This window comes from Bombina bombina, chromosome 5 (assembly GCF_027579735.1).
Source record: "Bombina bombina isolate aBomBom1 chromosome 5, aBomBom1.pri, whole genome shotgun sequence".
In the NCBI taxonomy this organism is placed as follows: Eukaryota; Metazoa; Chordata; class Amphibia; order Anura; family Bombinatoridae; genus Bombina; species Bombina bombina.
The window spans coordinates 368,621,507-368,647,803 of record NC_069503.1 but is presented as its reverse complement, the minus strand read 5'-3'; the positions used below and the strand labels follow the sequence as shown (position 1 = coordinate 368,647,803).

At 41.0% G+C, this 26,297-nt stretch overlaps 1 protein-coding gene across 1 annotated transcript in view; it reads right to left on the bottom strand.

Moving 5' to 3' along the window:
• The window catches only part of CREB5 (cAMP responsive element binding protein 5), an 823,361-nt gene that overhangs the window by 595,529 nt on the left and 201,535 nt on the right, over positions 1–26,297 (bottom strand). Inside the window, exons 3-4 of the mRNA XM_053714186.1 lie at positions 23,828–23,921; positions 763–884 (exon numbers count right to left, since the gene is read on the bottom strand). Of these exons, the coding sequence (XP_053570161.1) occupies positions 763–884; positions 23,828–23,921 (216 nt within the window). The remainder of the gene's footprint in view (positions 1–762; positions 885–23,827; positions 23,922–26,297) is intronic.

Here is a 26,297-nt window from a genome sequence, read left to right as displayed (position 1 = left end):
ATCTGTAGCACAAACTAAACAAATTTATTATTTACCTTGTCTTTCCATAATAACTACTAAAACTCTCACAGTTCCTGGCTAAATATTTAAAATCTAGGGGTTTTAAAATCTCTCCTCAGACCTCCCTAACAGGCCGGATTTTCAGCATTACCTTGGGTGAGAGCGGGTTAATAACCGTGTTTTCTAAATAGCTGATTATTTCACCAGTGCTCTAGTTCCGATATCCTGGCCTGTTAGGGAGGTCTGAGGCCTGGTTTGAAAAACCCTAGAATAAACCATGACAATTATTTAAATAGCAGAATGGTTATTTATAGCACAACTCTGCATCATTTGTCATGGTAATGTCTTTATTTTTCTATCTATGTAATGCCTCTATATTACATATCTGCCTCCACAGCACATAAAGATTATGGGGCATATTTATCAAGCTCTGTATAGAACTTGATGCCCCTTGTTTCCGGCGAGCCTGAAAGACCGCTGCTCCATAACTTGTCCGCCTGCTCTGAGGCAGCGCACAGAAATCAACCGATCGAATACGATCAGGTTGATTGACACCCCCTGCTGGTGGCCGATTGGCCGCGAATCTGCAGGGGGCGGCATTGCACCAGCAGTTCACAAGAACTGCTGGTGCAATGATAAATGCAGACAGCGTATGCTGTAAGCATTTATCGATTTGTGTGGCGGAGACGATATACACTACATCGTATAATGTCCGCTCGCACATTGATAAATATGCCCCTTTGACTTATCTATAAAACATACTCTTTTGTTGTTTTCTTCTTCCTGTGCACTTCGATACTCATGGTCCAAGGAACAGTCAATTTCATTGAAGAGACCCACTTCCTCACAGTTTTTCAGAAAACGAGTTGGTGTTGGTGTCTGATCTGTAATGAAAAAAATGCATATCTAGTATTACTCATGTACAATTTAAACATTATTTAAAATTACTCAAATAATCTTTTTTAAAAATGCTAACGTTATAGAGGTACAGTACAATCTTTTAAAACTATTATGCCAGGCATTTGAAATCAGGGTGTTTGTATACCCTAGTGTGAAATCTGAGGATGTCCCACAGAATAAGGAAAGAGAATGAAGCTATACACAATGGCTCATGGTGTGAATGATCTTGGGGCCGATTTATGAAAGTGCGAATGGACATGATCCGCTGTAGAAATGCTTGTGCAATGCTGCCCCCTGCACATTCGCAGCCATCGGCTGCTAGCAGGGGGAGTCAATCAACCCGATCGTATGCGATCGGGCGGATTGCTGTCCACCGCCTCAGAGCATGCGAACGAGTTAAGGAGCAGCGGTCCTAAGACCGCTGCTTCTTAATTCCTGTTTCCGGCGAGCCTGAAGGTGTATATACGGCCCCATTCGGGCCATATATACAGAAACAGGTGTATATACGGCCCCATTCTGGCTGTGATAAATCGGCCCCTATGTATGGACATAATTCTCATAATGCAATATGTCATGTTTGTATGTTTTTATTACATTAATGGAGTCATTACAGTGTCAAGGTCATTTGCCGTATTTTTGGCCTGTAAAATTTTATCTTCTCGAAGCAATTTATCCTTAAATTCTGAGGGATTTATTACTTTAATGCTGGAATTGTTTCTGGATTTTCTTTATTTAAATATAAATCACTCTTTCTGTAAAGAAGCTTCCTCAAATTACTCCAGAATCTACTACCCTTTAGCTTGAGCTCATGACCCCTTGTTCTTGAATTTTCCATTTTATGTAAAATACCCACAGCCTCAGTTTTACTAAACCCCTTAATGTACTTGAAAGTTGCTATCATATCACCTCTTTCCCTTCTCTCCTCTTAGCTATACATATTTAGGTAATTGAGCCTATCCTGGTAAGTTTTATTTTTTAGACCATGTACCATTTTGGTAGCCCTCCTTTGCACAGATTCAAGCAGGGACGAAACTACAGGGGGTGCAGAGGTCGCAATTGCGACTGGGCCCCCAAGGGTGAGGGCCCAGCGACAAAAAAAAATAATAAAATTTTTTTTTGACCTGCACTGATATCATGTGAGTGTGACATGATGCTTCACTAGCGTCTCTGACTACAGGGGTTAGTGTTTCTGTTTTACCCATTGGCGTTTATGTGTGTGTGTGTATGTATGTATGTGACTGTGTGTGTATTTATGCATGTATGTGTGTTTGTGTGTGTGTGTATATGTTTGTGGAACCAGCAAATTAGACCTTGTTACTACAGCATGTGGGGGGGGGGGGGAAACGGTGTCAGTCTATACAGTACCACTATATACAGTATGGGGGGGCTGGACCATGTCACAGACTACTGTAGCCACTTTATAGAGTACTAGGGCGGGTAGGGTCAGGCCAGCCATCTCACCGACAGATTACAGACTGTGTCACTGACTCACTATATACAGTACTGGTGGGTTAAACAGTGTCACTATATACAGTAATAGGGGGTCAGGCCATCTCACAGACTGTGGACATGTAATCTGATTCACATTTTTTTCTGTGTTAAATGTAAAAAAAAAATATATGTATCAAATGCACTCTTTTTTTGGGAGGGTGGGGGGTGAGGGGCCCTTCTTAGATTCTTGCACCTGGGCCCTGTGGTTTCTAGTTACGCCTCATTCAAGTGTGTTAATATCCTTCTGAAGATATGGCCTCCAGAACTGCACACAATACTAAAGATGAGGCCTAACTAATCCTATATTATAAAAGGCCAAGTGTGTTTGTCCGAAGCTGTCATGCGCAGTAGAGACAAACACACTTGGCCTTGAGATAGGGAGCGCGAGGTACACAAACAGCTGTGAGGTCTGGGGAGCGCGAGGTAAGCTACTCAACAGCTGTGAGGTCTGCTGCGTGAGAAGCGGCCACGCGCTCCCCAGACCTCACAGCTGTTTGTGGCCGACGGGAGCGTTGCGATGGGGCGTGGCCGGGCGTCGCGAGGGGCGTGACCGGGCGGGTGTCGCCACGATGGGGCGTGGCCGGGCGGGGTCCCGCAATGTGAAGACAGAGCCAGAGAGGGAGCAGGAGAGGGGGGGGGGGAGAAGGGCCAAAGAGGGGGGGAGAGAGCCAAAGGGGGGGGGAGCCAAAGAGAAGGGGGGGAGAGCCAAAGAGGGGGGGAGAGAGCCAAAGGGGGGCGAGCACAAGAGAAGGGGGGGAGAGCCAAAGAGAAGGGGGGGGGGAGAGCCAAAGAGAAGGGGGGGGAAGAGCCAAAGAGAAGGGGGGGGGGGAAGAGCCAAAGAGAAGGGGGGGGGAGAGCCAAAGAGAAGGGGGGGAGAGCCAAAGAGAAGGGGGGGGAGAGCCAAAGAGAAGGGGGGGGAGAGCCAAAGAGAAGGGGGGGCGAGAGCCAAAGAGAAGGGGGGCGAGAGCCAAAGAGAAGGGGGGCAAGAGCCAAAGAGAAGGGGGGCGAGAGCCAAAGAGAAGGGGGGGAGAGCCAAAGAGAAGGGGGGGGGAGAGCCAAAGAGAAGGGGGGGGGGAGAGCCAAAGAGAAGGGGGGGAGAGCCAAAGAGAAGGGGGGGGGGGGAGAGCCAAAGAGAAGGGGGGGAGAGCCAAAGAGAAGGGGGGGGGGAGAGCCAAAGAGAAGGAGGGGGGGAGCCAAAGAGAAGGGGGGGAGCCAAAGAGAAGGGGGGGGAGCCAAAGAGAAGGGGGGGGGAGAGCCAAATAGAAGGGGGGGAGAGCCAAAGAGAAGGGGGGGGGAGAGCCAAAGAGAAGGGGGGGAGCCAAAGAGAAGGGGGGGAGCCAAAGAGAAGGGGGGGGGGAGAGCCAAAGAGAAGGGGGGGAGAGCCAAAGAGAAGGGGGGGGAGAGCCAAAGAGAAGGGGGGGAGAGCCAAAGAGAAGGGGGGGAGAGCCAAAGAGAAGGGGGGGGGAGGGGGGGAGAGCCAAAGAGAAGGGGGGGAGGGGGGGAGAGCCAAAGAGAAGGGGGGGAGGGGGGGGAGAGCCAAAGAGGAAAAAGAGCCAAAAAGGAGAGAGAGCCAAAGAGGGGGGAGAGGGAGCCAAAGAGGGGGGAGAGAGAGCCAAAGAGGGGGGGGGGGAGAGCCAAAGAGGAGGGGAGAGCCAAAGAGCGGGGGGAGAGAGCCAAAGAGGGGGGGAGAGAGCCAAAGGGGGGGGAGAGAGCCAAAGAGGGGGGAGAGAGAGAACCAAAGAGGAAAGAGAGCCAAAGAGGAGAGCAAAAGAGGGGAGAGAGACAAAGAGGGGGGAGAGAGCCAAAGGGGGGGAGAGAGATAAAGGGGGGGAGAGAGCCAAAAAGGGGGGAGAGAGAACCAAAGAGGAAAGAGAGCCAAAGAGGAGAGCAAAAGAGGGGAGAGAGACAAAGAGGGGGGTTAGAGCCAAAGAGGGGGGGAGAGAAAGCAAAGGAGAGGGGGGAGAGAAAGCAAAAGAGAGGGGGGAAGAGAGAGCAAAAGAGAGGGGGGAGAGTGCAAGGGGTGGAACCGCTGTACTGCAAAAAATGGCCCGTGTACACGGGCTTTAGTACTAGTGATCTATAAAGTGGCATAAGAACCTTACTATTTCTGCTGCAAATACCTCTACCAATACATCCAAGCATTCTGCTAGCCTTACTCGCTGCATTACTACATTGTTTACTAAGTTTTAAATCATCTGAAATAATAATTCCCAAGTCCTGTTCCTCATCTGTAACAGTCAGTAAAGTGTCATTGAGTCTGTAATTAACATTTGGATTTTTCTTCCCTAAATGCATTATTTTACACTTTGCTGTGTTAAACTTTAGATCCCAGTCGTTTGCTTGTTTCATGGTTAAATAAAATGGTACAAACATCACTAAATGGACATATAGGTTATAGAAGTTCTTACAGCAAAAGGACTTGGCTACGGTATTCTCAAAATAACCAATTTATATTGCATGGCAACGTACAATGGATTGTTCACAAACGTGACTATAACAGGTTGTAATTACTTTTAAAGCTGGTTACTTAAAAAAATGTATTTATAGATAACTTTACTGTAGATAAACATGACTTTCTTCTACAAAACACTCACCTAGATTACAAGTTTTGCGTTCATGTTTTAATGCTGAAAAAATGGTCATTTCAGTGTTAAAACAGCACCGCAGCCATTACAAGCCTTGTCAGTGCCTCACTCGTATTAATGACGTTTTTTCATGGGATTCCCATAGTGCCGGTATTACAAGTTTTGCGGTGAGGCTAAAAAGCTTGTGTTTCATCCTATGATCCGTTTCGCAATCTGAGTAGTTATGAGTTTTACGCAACAAAACTGTTACACAAAACTAAACTATTACAAAGTACAGTAACACCCATAAACTACCTATTAACCCCTAAACCGAAGCCCTCCCGCATGTCAAATACTTTATTAAAGTTATAAACCCTTTATCTGCCCCTCCCAACATCGCCACCACTAATAAAATTTATTAACCCCTATTCCGCCGCTCCCCGACATCGCTGCCACTATACTAAAGTTATTAACCCCTAAACCGCCTCCCTCCTGCATCGCAAACACTACTGAAATATTATTAACCCCTAATCTGCCATCTGCCCTCATCGCCCCCACTATACTAAAGTTATTAACCCCTAATTCCGCTGCCACTATAATAAACTTATTAACCCCTTAACCGAAAGCCCACCACAACGAAATTTACTAAATAACCCTATTAACCCCTAAACTGAAAGCCCCTCACATCGCAATAAACTAATTTAAACTAGTAACCCCTAAACCTAACGCCCCCTAACTTTATATTCAAATTACAATTTCCCTATCTTAAATTAAATTTAAACTTACCTGTCAAATTAAAAAAACTAAGTTTAAACTAACAATTAAACTAATATAACTATTAAACTAAAATTAAACTAACTACCAATTAAATAAACTATATTACACATTAAAAAAATCCTAACACTACTCTAAAAATTACAAAGTATCTAAAATAAAAAAAGACTAAAATACAAAATCAACAAACAAAAAGATAAAAAATAAAATAGAATTACACCTGTTCAAATGAGCCAATAGAATTTCAGTAGCTCTCATCCTATTGGCTGAATTGAACAGTTAATAGGATTTCAGTAGCTCTCATCCTATTGGCTGATTTGAATTTCCAAAATCAAATCAGCCAATAGGAATGCAAGGGACACCATTTTGAATCGCGTACCTTGCATTGAAGATTCAGTGTATGGCGGCGACCGTATGAAGAGGATATCTTTAGGATGAACCCAATCCGCACAGCCGGGATGAAGATAGAAGATTCCGCCTGGATGAAGATTTCACCGCCTGGATAAAGATAGAAGAGGCCCCCTGGATGAAGACTTCTAGCTGCCTGGATGAGGACTTCGTCACCTGGATGAAGATCGTTCAAGCGGGACTTCAAAAACTGCAAATGGATCTTCGGGGGTTAGTGGGTTTAACCCCTTAATGACCGGACCATTTTTCAATTTTCTTACCCTTAATGACAATGGCTATTTTTACATTTCTGCAGTGTTTGTGTTTAGCTGTAATTTCCCTCTTACTCATTTACTGTACCCACACATATTATATACCGTTTTTCTCGCCATTAAATGGACTTTCTAAGGATACCATTATTTTCATCATATCTTATAATTTCCTATAAAAAAAATATAAAATATGAGGAAAAAATTGAAAAAAACACACTTTTTCTAACTTTGACCCCCAAAATCTGTTACACATCTACAATCACCAAAAAACACCTATGCTAAATAGTTTCTAAATTTTGTCCTGAGTTTAGAAATACCCAATGTTTACATGTTCTTTACTTTTTTTGCAAGTTATAGGGCCATAAATACAAGTAGCACTTTGCTATTTCCAAACAACTTTTTTTCAAAATTAGCGCTAGTTACATTGGAACCCTGATATCTGTCAGGAATACCTGAATATCCCTTGACATGTATATATTTTTTTTTAGAAGACAACCCAAAGTATTGATCTAGGCCCATTTTGGTATATTTCATGCCACCATTTCACCGCCAAATGTCATCAAATAAAAAAAAAAGTTCACTTTTTCACAAATTTTGTCACAAACTTTAGGTTTCCCACTGAAATTATTTACAAACAGCTTCTGCAATTAAGGCACAAATGGTTGTAAATGCTTCTTTGGGATCCCCTTTGTTCAGAAATAGCAGACTTATATGGCTTTGGGGTTGCTTTTTGGTAAGTAGAAGGCCGCTAAATGCTGCTGCGCACCACGCGTAAATTATGCCCAGCAGTTAAGGGGTTAATTAGGTAGGTTGTAGGGAGCTTGCATGGTTAATTTTAGCTTTAGGGTAGTGTAGTAGACAACCCCAAGTATTGATCTAGGCCCATTTTGATATATTTTATGCCACTATTTCACCGCCAAATGCGAGCAAACAATTAAAAAAAAATTCATTTTTCACAATTTTAGGTTTCTCACTGAAAGTATTTACAAACAGCTTGTGCTATTATGGCACAAATTGTTGTAAAAGCTTCTTTGGGATCCCCTTTGTTCAGAAATAGCAGACATATATGGCTTTGGCATTGCTTTTTGGTAATTAGAAGGCCACTAAATGCTGCTGCGCACCACACGTAAATTATGCCCAGCAGTGAAGGGGTTAATTAGGTAGGTTGTAGGGAGCTTGCAGGGTTAATTTTAGCTTTAGGGTAGAGATCAGCCTCCCACCTGACACATCCCACCCCCTGATCCCTCCCAAACAGTTCTCTTCCCTCCCCCACCCCACAATTGTCCCCGCCATCTTAAGTACTGGCAGAAAGTCTGCCAGTACTAAATAAAAGGAGTTTTTCTTTTTTTTAATAAAAAAAAATAAAATGTTTTAGCTGTGATGGACCCCTGCCTTAGCCCCAACCTCCATGATCCCCCCCCCCCCCAGCTCTCTAACCCTCTCCCCTACCTAATTGCCGCCATCTTGGGTACTGGCAGCTGTCTGCCAGTACCCAATTTGCCCCAAAAACAAGTGTTTTTTTTATCTGTTTTGCCATTTTTAAATGTTTTCTGTAGTGTAGCAGCCCCCCACAATACCCCAACCCCCTCCCCCTCCCAGATCCTTATATATTTATTAATTTTATTCTTTTTTCCCCCCTCTTCCCTCCTCATTGGTGTCAGTGGGTAGCTAATCGCGCACGCGCATGCGCACACCCGCACGCTCCCGGCACCCGGCGTGCACATTGCACTTACAGGAGCCGGATGCCGGGTAGCGATGGGCCGCCCACCCGCCTCCCTGTTATGCTCCCACCCACCAACGAACCGGCACCATCGCTACCGGTGCAGAGAGGGCCACAGAGTGGCTCTCTCTGCATCGGAGTCTTCTGAAAGGGTATTGCAGGATGCCTCCATATGGAGGCATCACTGCAATACCCTGAGAGCTGCTGGAAGCGATTGTGATCGCTTCCAGCACTCTCTTAGACAACTGACGTACCAGGTACGTCTATTGTCATTAACTGTAAGTTAATGCATGACGTACCTGGTACGTCAGTTGTCATTAAGGGGTTAAAGGTTTTTTGGTTTGTTTTTTTTTAGTTTAGGGTTTGGGCTTTTTGTAAAGAAGCTAAATGCCCTATTAAGGGCAATGCAAAAGAGCTAAATGCCCTTTTAAGGGCAATGCCCATGCAAATGCCCTTTTCAGGGCAATTGGTAGCTTATGTTTGTTAGAAAGTTTTTTTTTTATTTTGTGGGTTTGGGGGTGTGGGTTTGTAATGTTAGAGGGTCTTTGTATTTTTTTTTCAGGTAAAAGAGCTGTTTAACTTAGGGCAATGCCCTACAAAAGGCCCTTTTAAGGGCTATTGGTAGTTTATTCTAGATTAGATTTTTTATTTTGGGGTGTTTTTTTTTTAAATGGGTATTAGAATAGGAATAATTTTTAATATTTTTGATTGTTTGTTATTTTGTGTAATGTAATTTTTTCATTTTGGGGTGGGTTTTTATTTTTAGATTAGGGCTTGGGCATTTCATAAAAGAGCTGAATGCCCTTTTAAGGACAGGAAAAAGAGCTAGAAGCCCTTTTAAGGGCAATGCCCATACAAATTCCCTTTTCAGGGCAATGGTTAGATTAGGTTTTACTTTATTTTTATTTTATCGGTTTGGGGGGTGGGGGTTGTATACTGTTAGGGGGTGTTTGTTTTGTTTTGTAGCAAAAGAGTTGTTAACTTTAGGGCAATGCCCTACAAAAGGCCCCTTTAAGGGCCCACAAAAGGCTCTTTTAAGGGCCCTTGGTAGTTTATTATAGATTAGGCTTTTTTATTTTGGGAGGGTATTAACATAGGAATAATTGTTATTGTTTTAGATAATTTCATTCGTTATTTTTTGTAACGGTAGGTTTTTTATTTTTTGTAATTTTAGTGTTTATTTTTTATAATATTAGGTTTTTTTGTTTTTTGTAATGTTAGATTTTAGTGTAAGGCAGTTTAGGTTTAATTTTTATTTCACAGGCAAGTTTGTATTTATTTTAACTAGGTAGTTAGTAAATCGTTAACTAGTCTACGTAGTTCAAATAAATACAAACTTACCTGTGAAATAAAAATAAAACCTAAGCTAGCTACAATATAACTATTAGTTATATTGTAGCTAGCTTAGGTTTTATTTCACAGGTAAGTATGTATTTAGTTTTAAAGGTATTATTTAGTTAATTTAATTTAGCTCTATTTTAATTATGTTAAAGTTAGGGGGTGTTAGGGTTAGGGTTACGTTAGGGGTTAATAGTTTAATTTAGGTTGTTGCGATGTGGGGGGCTGGTGGTTTAGGGGTTAATAGTTTTATTTAGTGGTGGCGATGTTGGGGAGCGGCAGAATAGGGGTTAATAGATTTATTATAGTGTGGGTGATGTTGGGGTGCAGGGGAATAGGGGTTAATAACTTTAGTATAGTGGTAGCGATATCGGGAGTGGCAGATTAGGGGTTAATAGCTATATTTAGGTGGCAGCTATATCGGAAGCAGCAGATTAGGGGTTAATAACATTCTGTAGGTGTCGGCGATGTTGGGGGCGGCACATTAGGGATGTTTATATTTGGGGTCTATGTTAGGGTGTTAGGTTTAAACATAACTTTTTTTCCCCCATAGACATCAATGGGGCTGCGTTACGGAGCTTTTCATTCCGCGATTCCGGTGTTAATTTTTTTCTGACACCTTCTCCCTATTGATGTCTATGGGGAAAGCGTGCACAAGCACATCAAAACACTTGAATTTTGTGCGGCATGGAGCTTAAAACCACCATATCGCACGCACAAGCTGGCTGTTTCAAAACTTGTAATGGCTGCGCTATAGAGGGTCAAATAACGCAACTTTTGTTACGTTCATTAATTTTCCTATAGCGCACAAAACTCTAGCTGACTATTAATTAAAAATTAAATAATTATGTTTTTTTTAGATGAACTGCTGAATCTTGAAAATATTGTCACAAGAAATTTGAGAAAATCATGATTTTTTTTCAGCACATTAGTTCATAACAATTTTAAAATATAAGGTCAACATTCTAACTTTTGTTCCATTATATAAATTTATGAGTTTTACATTTTAGCGCTGCAGAATTTGTTGGAGCTTTGTAATAAAGAAAAATATACATATATCTAAAGAAATATTGCAATATTCAGTCTTTAAAGACATTCGAGCGTGGTAAACAAATGTTATTGGTACGTTTGAAAAGAATATTCTAATTTGATAATGAAGACTTAGGGGCATATTTATCAAACTCCGTGTTTCAGGCATATCGTTTAAAATTGATGCCATATAATTCTTACAGATATATGCACACTACCTAATTAGGTATTCTCTTCTTCATAGAATACCATAACTATGAAGTAAATATGATAAAAGATGTAAGTTGTCAACTTTTTCTATCTGAATCATGAAAGAAAACCATTGGATTTCATGTGTTTAACAACCAGGTGTATTTTGCACGTCAAAGACCAAAGATTTTCTTTGGTCTTTGATGTGCTGTATTTTTTATTCATGGGTTTGTAGACACAGTGTACAACAACGCAGGAAGCAGATTGGTTTTGAGAAGCGCACATATCTTTTTATAGTTTGGGCATGTATATGTATCAATATGGTCATTATAGCAGATGACTGTGTGATATAAGTACACATCAATATGGTTCTAACTTGTTAAAAGTAAATTAAAGTATTTTATAAATGCAAAATACTTAGCTCCTGATATTCAAAATATTGACAGACCGACAAAAAATGTTTGGGGGTGATCTTTTTTTAAGGGGCTCTAGTTTTAGTATAGGCGTAACTGTTTGTTTGTTTGTTAGTTTTTGGTAGTATTTTTTTAATGTGTTTGTTATTTTTTTGCAATATTAGTATTTTTTATTTTGTGTGACTTAGGGGATGTGGTGGGGTAATGGCAGTTTAGGGGTTAAGAAGTGTAAGGGTTATTGCAGTGGGGTCGTGGCAGTTTAGGGGTTAAGTAGGTTGGGGGATAATGGGGTGTGGTATTTGTGGTGTAGGGGATAAGTAGGTTAGGGGGATAATGTGGGGGGTATTGGTGATTTAGGGGTTAAGTAGGTTATGTGGATAATGCGGTGGGGTATTGGTAGTTTAGGTGTTCATAGTTTTTAGGTTTGGTGATCTATTTAAAAGGGATCCTTTACTTTATATCACCAATGTTGGTGGCGATGCTTGGGATATTTCGCCAGCATCGCCACACATTGAGATGTATAGTAAATCACCTCTCCGTGATTATTATTATTATTTATTTATAAAGTGCCAACAGATTCCGCAGCACTGTCCATGGGTACAAAGATAAAAGTACAACAGTGATACAATACAATATAAGATACTGGACAAAATGAAACAAACAAATACAGGTGGAATTTTGGGTCCTGTTCCCCTGGGAACAATCTAGATGGGTAAGAGGGTGAGAAACAGGAGGTGGGGACTGCAAAGGTGATAATGATGTTAGTGTGGAGTTAGAAGAGGGCAACTATTAGGCAAGTGGAATTCACTTGTTACTGATTTGGTGTTAGGCTTCCCTGAACAAAAAGGTCTTTAGGGAGCGTTTAAAGAAGGAGAGGTTAGGGGACAGCTCGAGGAAGTGCGTTCCAGAGGGTTGGTGCCGCACGAGAGAAGTCCTGTAGTCTAGCAGGGGAGGACGTGATGGGGCAGGCTGGAGTATATTTGTTGATGAGTGAGGACAGGTAGGGGGGGCTGCGTTGGTAAGGGCTTTGTAGGTCAGGGTGAGAATTTTGAATTTAATTCTGCTGTGAATGGGGAGTCAGTGAAGGGACTCGCAGAGAGGTGCAGCAGATACAGAGCGTCGGGAGAGGTGAATTAGTCAAGCAGAGGCATTAAGGATGGATTGAAGGGGGGAGAGGCAGGAGAGAGGAAGGCCAGTTGGTAGGTTATTACAGTAGTCAAGTCAGGAAATTACTAGGGAGTGGATTAGCTGTTTAGTAGTTTCAGCACTCAGAAATGGGTGATTTTGGAGATATTGTGTAGGTGGTTGCGACAGGATGAAGAGAGCAATCGGATGTGGGGTATCAAGGACAGATTGGAGTCAAGTGTAACTCCTAGGCATCATACTTGGGGTGATAGGGAGATAGTGGTGTCACCAACAGTGATAGAAAAGTTAGAAACAGGAATAGAATTAGAGGGGGGATTAGAAGGAGCTCAGTCTTGGACAAGTTGATTTTTTGGTGGTAAGAGGCCATCCAGGAAGAAATGCCAGATAAGCAGTCGTTGATGTGAGAAAGGGCAGAAGGAGAGAGTCCAGGGGTGGATAGGTAGATCTGAGTATCATCAACATAGAGGTGATAGTTGAAGCCATAGCTACTGATTTACCCAGTTTAACCAGTGAGGAAGTATAAATAGAGAAGAGTAGAGGACCCAGAACAGAGCCTTGAGGTACTCCAGCAGACAAAGGCAGTGAAGAGGAGGAGTCTCCAGCAAATGATATAGAAAAGGACTTAATAGAGAGATAAGAATGGATACAGGAGAGGGCAGTGTCACAGAGCCCAAGGGAGCAAAGTCTGTAGGAGAAGGGGATAGTCAAGGGTGTCAAAAGCAGCAGACAAGTTGAGTAAGATAAGTATAGAGTAGTGGCTGTTGTTTTTAGCAGGAAGAAGATTGTTAGTAACCTTGGTGAGAGCAGTCTCAGTTGAGTGCTGGGGACGGAAGCCAGGTTTTAGAGGGTCAAGCAATGAGTTGGAGGACAGGAAGTGGGTTAAGCGATCGAAAACTAGTTTTTCCAGGACTTTTGAAGCTAGCAGAAGCAGTGATATGGGGTGGTAGTTTGCAGGAGAATTGGGGTCAAGGGAGGCTTTTTTGAGGATGGGGGTGACCTTTGCGTGTTAGAAGGAAGATGGGAATGAATCAGTAGTAAGGGATAGGTTGAATATGTAAGAGCTGGATTGTGGGAGAAGGTATTAGATGTGAAGGGACAGGGTCAAGTGGGCAGGTAGTGAGGTGTTAGGAAGACAATAGGGAACTTAATTCTCAGTGGCTAGGGGGAACGTTCCCGAGAATGGTTCAGGTGGTGACCGGGGACGGAGATGGAAAGTTGTAGTCTTGTGTTGGGATATTACTTCAAATGTTGAAAAAGTATTCTGCCAGTGATTAGATATAAGAGAAGAGAAGTAGGTTTGCTTGGCTAAGTGAAGGGCAAGAGGAGTAAGAATAAAGAATGAACTTATAGTGGAGGAAATCTGGTTCAGAGCGGGCACATTCAGCAGCATGCAAGCATTTATGCAGGTAGTGTGTTTGCAGAGAGTGCCAGGGCTGGAGCTAACGACGTGGGGTTTTGCGTATTTGTGATGGAGCAAGTGTGTCAAGTGCAGAGAAAAGAGTATTGTTATAGTGGGTTGTAGCAAGGTCAGGGCAGGATATTGTGGAAGTGTGGGGGAGGCGCTTTTAAATAAGGTTGGAAAATAGGAGAGGATCCACAGTGTGCAGATATCTACAGGTTTGAGGGCAAGGGGGAGAGGTAGGTTTATCTTATACATTAAGATTATAGGTGAGCAGATGGTGGTCTGAGATGGGAAATGGGTGACATCAGAGAGAGAGCAAGAGGTAGAATACCAGATCGATAGAGTGACCGTCTCTGTGAGTAGGGAATAGGGTAGATTGTGAGAGACCAAAGGAGTTTTGTGAGTGAGAGAAGTTTAGAGGCAGCAGGGGCAGATGGGTTATCAATAGGAATGTTGAAGTCCCCTAGGATTAGAGCAGGTGTATTTGTAGAGAGAAAGTGAGAAAGTCAGGCAGAAAAGTTGTCAAGGAATTGGGGGGTAGGTCCAGGGGGGCAATAGATAACTGCCACTCTGAGGGAGAGGGGGGAGAACTGGCAGATGCAGTGGACTTTAAAGTGTAAGGGTTTTTCCATGCTTTGTTTGCCATGTGCTGCTGGCAGCCATTTTACTCCCCTTTCTTGCTGAATCTGGTTCAAAGTGTGTGATGCTGCTCATTTCCTGCATGCCCTCTTATGGCCAGACTGTTGTACATCATCCGTGTGAGACATGTTGCAGTCTCCGAATTGTGATGTCATCACTTATTATTTAATTGTTTCAGACCTGTTTGTGAGTTCCTGTTCCTTTGTATTACCTGGCTGTCTGATGTCCCTCCTGGTGCCTGACTCGGCTCGTCTGACTACTTGCTTTGGCTCTTGACTCAGCTCGTCTGACTACCAGCTCTGGCTTTGACTCCTTGCTTGTTATTTGACTTGTGGACTTTTTATTATTTTTGTTATTAATAAAGGTGTGATTATTTTTGCACTTCTTGTCTTAGTCTGATTCCTGGCACCCTGACATTATGCAAGGGCCATGAATCCTGATGGTGCTAATAATCCACATTTACCTACAATCATTTCCAGGATTGATGAACAGGATCACCACTTGGATCAATTTGCACTAGCCCTGAAAACCCTGTTGACTCACATTGCACATTTGGACCAGAGTGTCCCACAAATTATGGCTGCTCCTGTTTCCGCTGCTGCACCTAGTCCTTCCAGTTCTGCACCTCTACCTCAGCATTATTGAGGTGATCCTAATCAGAGCAGAGGGTTTTTGAACCAGCTGGGCATTTACTTTGAGATGTTACCTCAGGCATTTTCCTCTGACAGAGCTAAGGTGGGATTTCTCATTTCTTTACTCTCTGACATGGCCCTTGCCTGGGCTAATCCCTTGTGGGAGACTAATAAACCTGTGATTTCTAATTACCCTGAATTTGTGGCCTCCTTTCGAAGGGTATTTGATGTTCCGGCTTGCTCCTCCTCTGCTGCCAAACGACTCATGTCCATTCAGCAAGGTACAAGATCTGTTGCTCAGTATGCCATTGAGTTCTGTACGCTTGCCGCAGAGGTTGAATGGAACAATGAAGCCCTTGTTGCTGCATTCTTTCATGGGCTTTCTGATGTGATTAAAGACGAAGTTGCTGCCAGAGATTTACCAGAGCCATTCCTCCCTGGGCCGGGTTTACCCACTCTCGGTTGCAGAGAATTGTGCTATGGAGGAGTATGTTGCCGATGCTCTGTCATGGGGTATCATCCGCAAATCCTGCTCTCCTGCAGGGGCTGGCTTCTTCTTTGTGAAGAAAGAGGGTGTCGAGTTAAGACCATGCATCAATTATAGGGGTCTTAATCATCTTACCATTAAGAATGCTTACCCTATTCCGCTCAGTACGGAACTCTTTGACCGCCTCAAGGGAGCTACAGTCTTTTCTAAACTTGATTTGAGAGGAGCATACAATCTCGTTAGGATTAAGGAGGGCCACAAATGGAAAACAGCATTTAACACCAGGAGCGGGCATTATGAGTATCTTGTAATGCCCTTTGGCCTATGTAATGCTCCAGCTGTTTTCCAGGAATTTATTAATGATATTCTATGAGATATGTTGCAACAGTGTGTTTTGGTGTACTTAGATGATATCCTCATACACTCACCCACTCTTGAGGCTCATCGTTCTGATGTTACACGGGTACTTCAGAGACTATCTGAGAATGGCCTGTTTTGTAAACTCAAGAAATGTGAGTTCCATCAGACTCAAGTAACCTTTCTAGGTTATGTAATCTCCGTTGCAGGGTTCTCCATGGATCCTGACAAGTTGTCTGCAGTCCTGCAGTGGCCTCACCCAGTTGGTCTTCGCTTGATTCAACGTTTTTTGGGCTTTGCCAATTACTATAGGAAGTTTATTAAAAACTTTTCTTCCTTGGTCAAATCTATCACCAACATGACCCATAAGGAGAATGATCCACTCCATTGGTCACCTACTGCCAATAAGGCTTTTGAGAGTCTTAAGACTTAGTTCTGGCTCATCCTAACCCTGTCCTGCCGTTTGTTCTTGAGGTCCATGTGTCTGAGACTGGAGTAGGTGCCCTCTTGTCTCAACATCCTACATTCTTCTCTAAGAAATTGTCTATGGCGGAGTGCAATTATGAAATTGGCGACAGGGAATTACTGGCCATAATTTTGGCACTCAAGGAATGGAGGCAACTTCGAGGGTACTAGCGTACTAGTGCTCATTCTTACTGACGACAAGAATTTGACTTATCTAGTCAAAGCAAAACGTTTGTCACCCCGACAGGCCAGATGGGCGCTATTTTTGTCTCGGTTTAATTATGTGGTCTCCTACCTGCCTGGTAGTAAGAATGTTATGGCTGATGACCTCTCTCGCCAATTTTCACCTCAGTCCAAGGAGGAGTCTGTACCTATTCCGGTTATACCTCCTGATCATATTTTGGCCACCATACGTACTAATTTGACCTCTCCCTTAGGGGAGGAGATCCTGGCTGCACAAACCAATGCACCTCCTGAGAAAAGTGGTAAGTGCTTTGTACCTGAGAATCCTCGAACTAAACTATTGCACATTTACCACTATCCTAAAGCTGCAGGTCACCCGGGCAAGAACCAAATTATTTGGTCTGTCACTCGACAATTCTGGTGGCCAGGTCTTCGTTCTGATGTTGCTGCATATGTTGCTTCCTGCTCAGTCTGTGCACAGAATAAGACTCCTTGACGTCTACCTGTGGGTCTTCTTCAACCTATTGCTAATGGTGAGCGTCCTTGGACACATCTTTCCATGGACTTCACTGTTGAGCTCCCTGTTTCCAATAGCAATACTGTTATCCTAATGGTGGTTGACCGTTTTTCTAAAATGTCACATTGCATTACCTTGAAGAAGTTGCCTACTTCTCAGGAGCTTGCTTCAATTTTTGCCCGGGAGGTCTTCCGTTTACATGGGTTACCCAAGGAGATAGTCTCGGACCGGGGTAGCCAGTTTGTCTCCAGATTTTGGCGTTCCTTTTGCTCTCAAATGGGGATCCAGCTTTCCTTCTCCTCGGCATATCACCCTCAATCCAATGGGGCTGCGGAAAGGTCTAATCAAGCTCTGGAACAGTTCCTCTGTTGCTATATCTCAGATCACCACAATAATTGGTCTGAACTGTTACCTTGGGCAGAGTTTACTAGTAATAGTGCTATTAATGCTTCCTCCCAGTTATCCCCGTTCATGGCGAATTATGGGTTTCAACCATCCTTGTTGCCCGATTCATTCATGTCTCAGGGAATTCCGGCTTTGGAGGAGCATCTCCGGCAACTCCGTTCCATGTGGGTGCAGATTCAGGATTGCCTTCATCATTCTATGCAGCGCCAAAAGATCCAGGCTGATCGTAGGTGTCTGCCTGCGCCTTCCTAACAGGTTGGTGAGAGGGTTTGGCTGTCCTCCCGCAACTTGAACCTTTGTGTACCTTCCAATAAACTGGCTCCCCATTATGTTGGTCCTTTTTGGCTACTCCGACGGGTCAATCCTGTGGCCTACACTATTGACCTTCCTCCTGCAATGCGCATCTCCAATGTTTTTCATGTCTCCCTCTTGAAACCATTGGTTTGTAATTGGTTTACTACTGTGTTGCCTCGTCCCCGTCCTATCTTTGTTGACAACCATGACGAATATAAGGTCAGCAACATAATTGACTCTCGTATGTCCAGGGTATGTACAGTATTTGGTTCACTGGAGGGGTTACGGTCCGGAGGAGCGTTCATGGGTTCCCTCCCTGATGTTCATGCTCCTGCCCTCCTCCGTGCCTTCCATGCCCATTTTCCCAATAAGCCTTTTGTCCTCCACGGGGGAGGGGTCATTGAGGGGAGGGTACTGTCAGGGTTTTTTCCCTGCTTTGTTTGCCATGTGCTGCTGGCAGTCATTTTACTCACCTTTCTTGCTGAATCTGGTTCAGAGTGTGTGATGCTGCTCATTTCCTGCATGCCCTCTTATGGCCAGACTGTTTTTACATCATCCGTGTGAGACAGGTTGCAGCCTCAGAATTGTGATGTCACCACGTATTATTTAAAGGGCCTCTGGAGAGGCAACCAGACAGATAAAGGGAGCAGAAGAGATGCATACCAGAGTATTGCAAACAGATTAAAGGGATGTGAAGAGGCAACCAGGCAGATAAAGGGAGCAGAAGAGATGCATACCAGAGTATTGCAAACAGATTAAAGGGACGTGGAGAGGCAACCAGGCAGATACTGCCTTTAAACAATGTCAACCACTTGGAATATTTCACCAGATTTCTTGACATTGCGTTGGATCACCACTTTGCAGCACTTTTGATCATGCCATTAGAGATCAATTGATGAGTTGCAAAAGCTATGCTTACAAAGTAAATATTTTAATATAATTTAAATTGTATTTTTGTTTAACACATCTTGTCACATACACCTTTTGAAAATCTTCTTGCGTTTACCTATTATAATTCCCAGTGGTCAATCAGAAGTTATAAGCTAATGCACTGTTCTAAGAACAATTCTATGCATGCTGTTTATACGCCAACTGTGAAAACAGCACACATTTCAGCAGTAAGTTATAGAAAAAGCAGCCAAAAATAAAAAAATATTATAGTATACATACTTTTTTAAAAAAAGTTTTATTACACTTTTTAATGTGGAATTAATTTTGCATTTAATTTCCTTTTAACTAGTATTAGGCATAACTTTAATTTACATTCTGTATACAATAACTAGTATAATCTATAAAATATTTTTTCTGTTCTTTTTACCATAACAATATTTAAAAAATGTTCATGAAACATATTTTCTAGAATGTATTTTTTTTTATCTTTTTAAAAATCAAAATGGATTATATATATAGGTAAAATATCTTTATAACAGTAACACATCGTGAAAAATAAATTAAAAAATACTTCTATATATTTTAAAAATGATACTTTAAAATAAAATAGAATTTAAACGTACTGGTTATAAAATAATAAAAATATTCAGACATTATTTCTTTATTGGTCATGCATTTCATGCATTTATTTGATTTAATAAAAAGTATTAAGTTATAAAGTTAGACTGGCTTTAATATCTGAAATGTATTCTGGAAAAAAAATATATTCTTACATAAACATTATTTACTAAGGCCTGAAAGGAAGGAGTATTGATTTACATATTGTAACAAATGAAAAAACAAATGCTGGATTTGAAAGCTGAGGGTTATTAAAAATGTAATTAATGTAATATTTTTTAAGTAAACCACACTTTTTGACGGTTAAAGTAAAATCACACAACAAGTGCTATAAATTTTTGCTTTCAAACTTGGCAGTTTTATAGATGCATATAAAACCATATGACTACCAAATAAGGTATGGGCCAATCTAGAAGTTAGACCAGAGACGTATTTAGGTTTTGTGCTGCCCTAGGCACTCAAAATTCTGCTGCCCCCCCCCCCACCCCACCCCAGGTTTAAGGCCTTTTTTTAGACATAATATTTTTGGGGCAGGGTGTAAAAAATTAAAGAAAATAATGTCTTTTTAAGTAGATGTTCATCAGGGCTTGTATTCACTCTGGTCACACACACACATATACATATATATATATATATATATATATATATATTTATATTAAGACATTATTTTGCAAGTCAGATGATTAAAGTGTTTATATCAGAAAAAAATATCCTTCACTGTATGATAGTTTTTCAGTAGGGAGTTGTTTAACCTTAAACATCTTCTTTGGTGATTGACAGTTATTTAAGCAAAATATCTGCTTGGATAAATATGTAATGAATATACAAACTGGCCTTTAAAAGTACTTTAAAAATACAACAGTAGTTATGATAGGTTTAGGAATTGTATCCTAGGGGATAAAGTCACATGATACAATCATAATAAAGTATATACTTGTATTGTTTTTGAATGTATTAAATGCATACAACATATTTTCGGTTTTAAGTCACATAGTTGTATAGATTCAGCAATAAATACTTATTCTTTGCATGTATGACAGATAGACAAACAGTAAATGTACAAGTATTTAGTGACTAATCCGTTTAAGTATTTTAATGCCTAATGAAGATGTATTGAAGGGAGAAAGGCATATGCTGTTTCACAGTGGTCACTGTGTAGTGCACACTGCACTGTGTAGTCTGATTGAGTCTCAATCACGCGGTGGAGCCAGGAAGAATACCGCATTCCCTCTCAGTCCAGGCCAGGCTGCGCAAGTGAGCTCCACCTCCACTGTCACCACGACATGCGCATCCACATACAATCCCATAGGATAGCAATAGCTGGGCCAGCCATTTAAGTCCTTTGTAATTGGTTGATTTAGCCACCCGGCACTGAGTTCAGTAGAGTGGCCCTAGGGACTCAAAATTCTGCTGCCCCTTAAAAATCTGCCGCCCCTGCCTGCAGATCATTTTTTTAGCAACAACTAAAAGCTGTGCTATTGCTGCAAGATGTCATACAATTGCTTTTAAATAGGCAAAACTAATTTTTTAAGATCACAGAATAATAATATGAGGGATCATTTATATCCTAGATAAGGGTCCCAAGTCCACAGACCAACAGCCAAAATGTAGGAAGAAAGCCTGCTTAAAAATAAATCTCTTGCTGCAATACAAATAAACCATAGCCACAACAAAGCAATTAGTCTCCCACCACTGTTCTGGCCCAACAAATTGCAATTATCCCTAACAGTTCATGTCCCACATATTCCAGCCCCTGAAACTACAATTAACTATTGTTGCTTCTGATCTTCTGCCCCTGAAATTGCATAAACCTTAATAAAGACCCACTTGTAGCCACAATACACCCTAACACCCAAGAATCCTTCACTGCATATCTATTGTTGGACCACTCCCCCTTACTAATAAACCCTAACAAACCTATCCCAGTGCAATTAAACCTGTGTCATCCTTCCACAGTTTAATATCTCTAATACCAAACAACCCTAACACCTTATTACTTCCTAAAGCCTCTACAAATTCAAATTTAAAAATATCCTAAAGTAATAAAAAAAACTAAGTGACCCTTCAGTTTCCCTTACTTTAATTCTAATTAAAAATCTGTATTTTTTTAGCTTCTTCCAGTCATGAGCAACAGGTCCACTTCTTCTTGATTTTCACAATAGTCTGCTTCCTCTTAGGCACTCCCTTTTATGTTTAATTGTTTTCCATCCCTGCTATTAAAAATACCCCTCCTCCTTTTAATTGGTTAATATACCCTCATATAGAGGGGAGTTAACCAGTGGGGGATTGCATACGGAAGGGTGTTTCCAGGGGAGAGGATCATGTAGGTGTGGTATGTATCTGATGTGGTATGATTGGCATTTTTTTTGGTGGTGGTATTTTGTTGGGACAGGGTCACCATTAGGAATAATTGAGATGGAAATGAATTGCAATTAGGTAAAACTGGAGTTTGGAAGTCCAGGACAGCATCCGTTAAAGGGACAGTTCACCCAAAAAAATTCTCCCCTTTAAATTATTCCCAATGATCCTTTTAACCTGCTAGAGTGTATTAAATTGGTTATAAGTAGCTCCTTTACTCCTATTTTAGCACTTGAAATAGCTGATGTAGTGGTATCGCCACCTACACTGAACAAATTAATACTGGAGTATAGACTATTGAATAGCCTAAGTATACACAGCCAGCAGAAGAGATTGCACTCTCAGTGGGATGCAGAATAGTTTAGTAATAAAAAGATCATTTTCCATTGTTCTCTCTATGTATTGAGCTTTGGTGTTCCAGTCAATAAAAGATAAGGAAGCAAGTCTGTTTACACAAACTTAGAACATAATGAGATCTGATATCACCTTTAAGTTCAACCCATTGTAATAGGCTGTGGTTTCAAAGCACAAAATCAGCTACTTCATATACACAAATAAGCATGAAAATGGAATTTCTCAAATATTTTATACTCTGCAGTTGGTATAACAAGTCATTTAAAATACATTAATGGAAAAACAATTTTACAGTTGGTTATAGGTTAAGGTTATAGTGATTTGAGGGACTGGAACAGTAGGAATTACAATTAATACTGTTTGGGAACTGTGGCCATGGTATCTAGGGTTAATTGTAATTTGTAGGGTGGCATAAAGACAGTTTAGAAAAATGGGTCAGGGTCTGTAGTGGTCAGGGCTATTACAGTTAGGCTGATACATTAATGGTTTAACTTTCTTGCAGTGGGATGAAGTTATGGCTAACTATAAAACTGGTACAAAAGTAATGTTTGGAATCCAAACCGCTTTTGCAGTTGGTCATAACGTTTAACCATGAAGAGTTGCTATTATTAAATGAGCTGCATATAATGCTAAACATTATGCTTTCAGTTGGATCTGTTTGCAAAAACTAAGCTGCTATGAAAAACCTGCTATTTTTTTCAATAAATACAACAATCGGGAAGCGCTCAAACACTTGCTGTGTTTAGTGTTCGGTATCCTGCAGTGAGCTTCACATAGTCAGACACACCCCCCTTTACGTTTCAGTGACGTACTCACACTCGATTAGCTGTCCTGGTGCGGAGAAAAGAGCGTTCCACCATCGCTCAAATGAAATATTGCCAGCAACGATCAGCGCACCCAGTAAAGATGAAAGACAGTGATACTCAGAGCATGTAAATACCTGTTTTAATTTGTTACTTCAAATCCATATTATCAGGAATCATAGCAAAACAGGTAAAAAGGACAAATACAGCGTAGGACAGGCAGCATAGGTCAAAACTGGTCAGACGCATTTCTTAGTATGTCAGAACATAACTTCTTCCTCAGTGACCATGGTCAAGAAACGCGTCTAACCAGTTTTGACCTATGCTGCCTGTCCTACGCTGTATTTGTCCTTTTTACCTTTTTTTTTTCAAAGTTGAATTATTATAATGATAAGAAATAAATAAAGTTTGGGAAAGTCTAGACTATCTACCATAAATAACAAGCAACATGTATACATATACTGACTACACAGGATGTTTGATACATGATAACTGCAAGAAGACACACATGAAAACATACATTTCCTAATGCTTTCAGTCTGAAAAGATTTATGCAAAAAAAAAAAAAATATATGGAGATTGCAGTTAATTTATAGACACAATGGAGCCCATTTAACAGACTCGCCAGAAACACAAGTTATGGAGCTGTGGTCTAAAGACCGCTGCTCCATAACCCTGCCCGCCTGCTCTGAGACAGAATGAGCTGTTGGTGCAATGCTGAATACGGAGAGTATATTGCTCTCCGTATTCAGCGAGGTCTTGCGGACCTGATCCACAGTGTCAGATCAGGTCCACAAGACCTTTCTTAAATAGGGGCCTAGATATTATGTTTATAGATATTTTACTTATTTTATACTTTAAGTATCTGAAAACCTCCAAGTTTTCTATAAGTTTCTAACAAATGGGTAGACGTGAAAAGGATTTTTATCACTATGGCCTCTTTCAGGAAATTGATTGCCACTCATAAGAGTCATCTGTTTGAAATAAAACATCAGCAATTGACAGAAGACACAGATGCTACCTATACCAACTGAAATAAATCAAATTTAGCTTAATAACGGTCTTTGATAAACTTGTAGCATTCCATTACACATAAAAACATTTGAGCTTGGTCATACTAGTGTTACAAATCTAGCTTTTGTAAAGACTTATAAGTGCTGAAGAGATCATAAAAATAAATACCCTTTGTAATTTCCTACCTGATAACATATTATCATTTTTTATTGAAGGAAACTTCAAGGTCATCTCATGTTTGTGTCTGTGAATGATCAGGTGATCTTCAGTAGGAAATCGCTGTAAGGAAAAGATGAAAAACATGAGATAGATAAATGGCTGGAGCAATACGATCTTTACAGGCTACTCCTAGGGCATTAATAAGTAAGTAGGACTCTCTTGCTGTGGATATTTATTTACTGAAAGAATTCATTTTCCGCCATAAAATATGACATTCTTTTTAATTACATTCAACATGACCTACAGTTAAGCTCAATGACTTTCAAACACACATTTCCTCACAACAAGGAAGCACAAAAGTGGAGCAATGTTGCTATTATAAAGTTACACAGTTACTGAACATTTTCATCATTCTGTATCTGCAAAACCAACTTTACAAAAATTGTATAAATACTGACTTTAAGGTAAATTGAGTTAGAATGTGTAAATAACATATGGGACAAACTAAAGTATATTGCTAAGAAGAAGACTGGAGACTTCAGCCATCACAGCTTAAATTGCAATAGAGGCAGATACAAGGTGAAATTATCTCTTGAAGAAAATGACCAAGGCAAAATACATTCTGTTTTAGGGAAGGATTTAGACAGACTAGCAGCCACTATCAAGACAGAATGACAAAATAGGCATCAGGTCACGATATAGGCAAATGTAAGGGCAGTTAGAACTGGTTTGTAGCCATGATGCAGGCAACGTGTCATAGCAGTCTAGCTGGGTCAAAGCATCAAAAGGCTGACACAGGACTCAAATACTTAACTAACTGCCAACTGAGCTTTGTGTCACAACTGACTCAAATAGATGCTAAACTGTCACGTGTCAAAGTGTGCACATTCACCAACACAAAACTATCATTAATAACTCTTGAGTGAGCAAATCAACACCGCACCCACACGTGCTGCAATTCAGAGATGCAGGTATGTAAGCCACAGGCCTCTAGATAGGACCAAAATGATCAGGATGACCAAGATGAAATGCACAGATCCACATTAAAGCATAAACGTTGGACGTCAGCAATAAATAATTATCTTCAGGCCCAAAACCCTTGCATTTAACCTTGTACACATCTCAGATGTCTAGAGAAGTTAAGAATATCACTATACTTCTGACCTTTCCAACAGTTCATACACCCAAGGGCAGGAGGCAGGGGAATAAGACAAAGAGGACTAAGAAAAGAAACATAAACACATAAAACACATATGAATAGAAAAAGAGTAAAGAATATGTATTTATTTTCATAATTTGGCATTAGAGACTGAATTGACTGCTGAAGTACATGAATATTTTAGCAAAATCCTTTAATATAACTGGAGACTGCAGGACCTTGATACAGGTAAGCTGGGAAGGTAAATCCTATTTCATAAAAATGCTGTTTTCCGATTAACAGAATGGTAGGTGTCCTTATAGGTGATTTATGTAACCAGCAAGTAATCAGACTAACCATCTTACTATAGCCAGCAAATAATCAGACTAAACATAGTAATCAAACTAACCATCTTACTATAGCCAGCAAGTAATCAGACTAACCATCTTACTATAGCAGCAAATAATAAGACCAAACATAGTAATCAAACTAACCATCTTACTATAGCCAGCAAGTAATCAGACCAACCATCTTACTATAGCCAGCAAGTAATCAGACCAAACATAGTAATCAGACTAACCATCTTACTATAGCCAGCAAGTAATCAGACCAAACATAGTAATCAAACTAACCATCTTACTATAGCCAGCAAGTAATAAGACCAAACATCTTACTATAGGGGATTTATGTAACCAGCAAGTAATCAGACTAACCATCTTACTATAGGTGATTTATGTAACCAGCAAGTAATCAGACCAAACATCTTACTATAGGTGATTTCTGTAACCAGCAAGTAATCAGACCAAACATATTACTATAGGCAATTTATGTAACCAGCAAGTAATCAGACTAAGGGGCATATTTATCAAGCTCCGTATGGAACTTGATGCCCCGTATTTCTGGCAAGCCTTCAGGCTCGCCGAAAACAGAAGTTATAAAGCAGCGGTCTAAAGACCACTGCTCCATAACCTGTCCGCCTGCTCTGAGGAGGCAGACAGAAATCGACAGAAATCAACCCGATCAAATATGGTCGGGTTGATTGCCTGCTAGCGGACAATTGGCCTCGAATTTGCAGGGGAAGGTATTGCACTAGCAGTTCACAAGAACTGCTGGTGCAATGATAAATGCTGAGAGCGTATGCTGTCAGCATTTATTGATGTGCAGCGGACATGATCCGCTATATCGGATCATGTCCGCTCGCACCATCATAAATAGGCCCCTAAACATCTTACTATAGGTGATTTCTGTAACCAGCAAGCAATCAGACCAAACATATTACTATAGGTGATTTCTGTAACCAGCAAGCAATCAGACCAAACATATTACTATAGGTGATTTATGTAACCAGCAAGCAATCA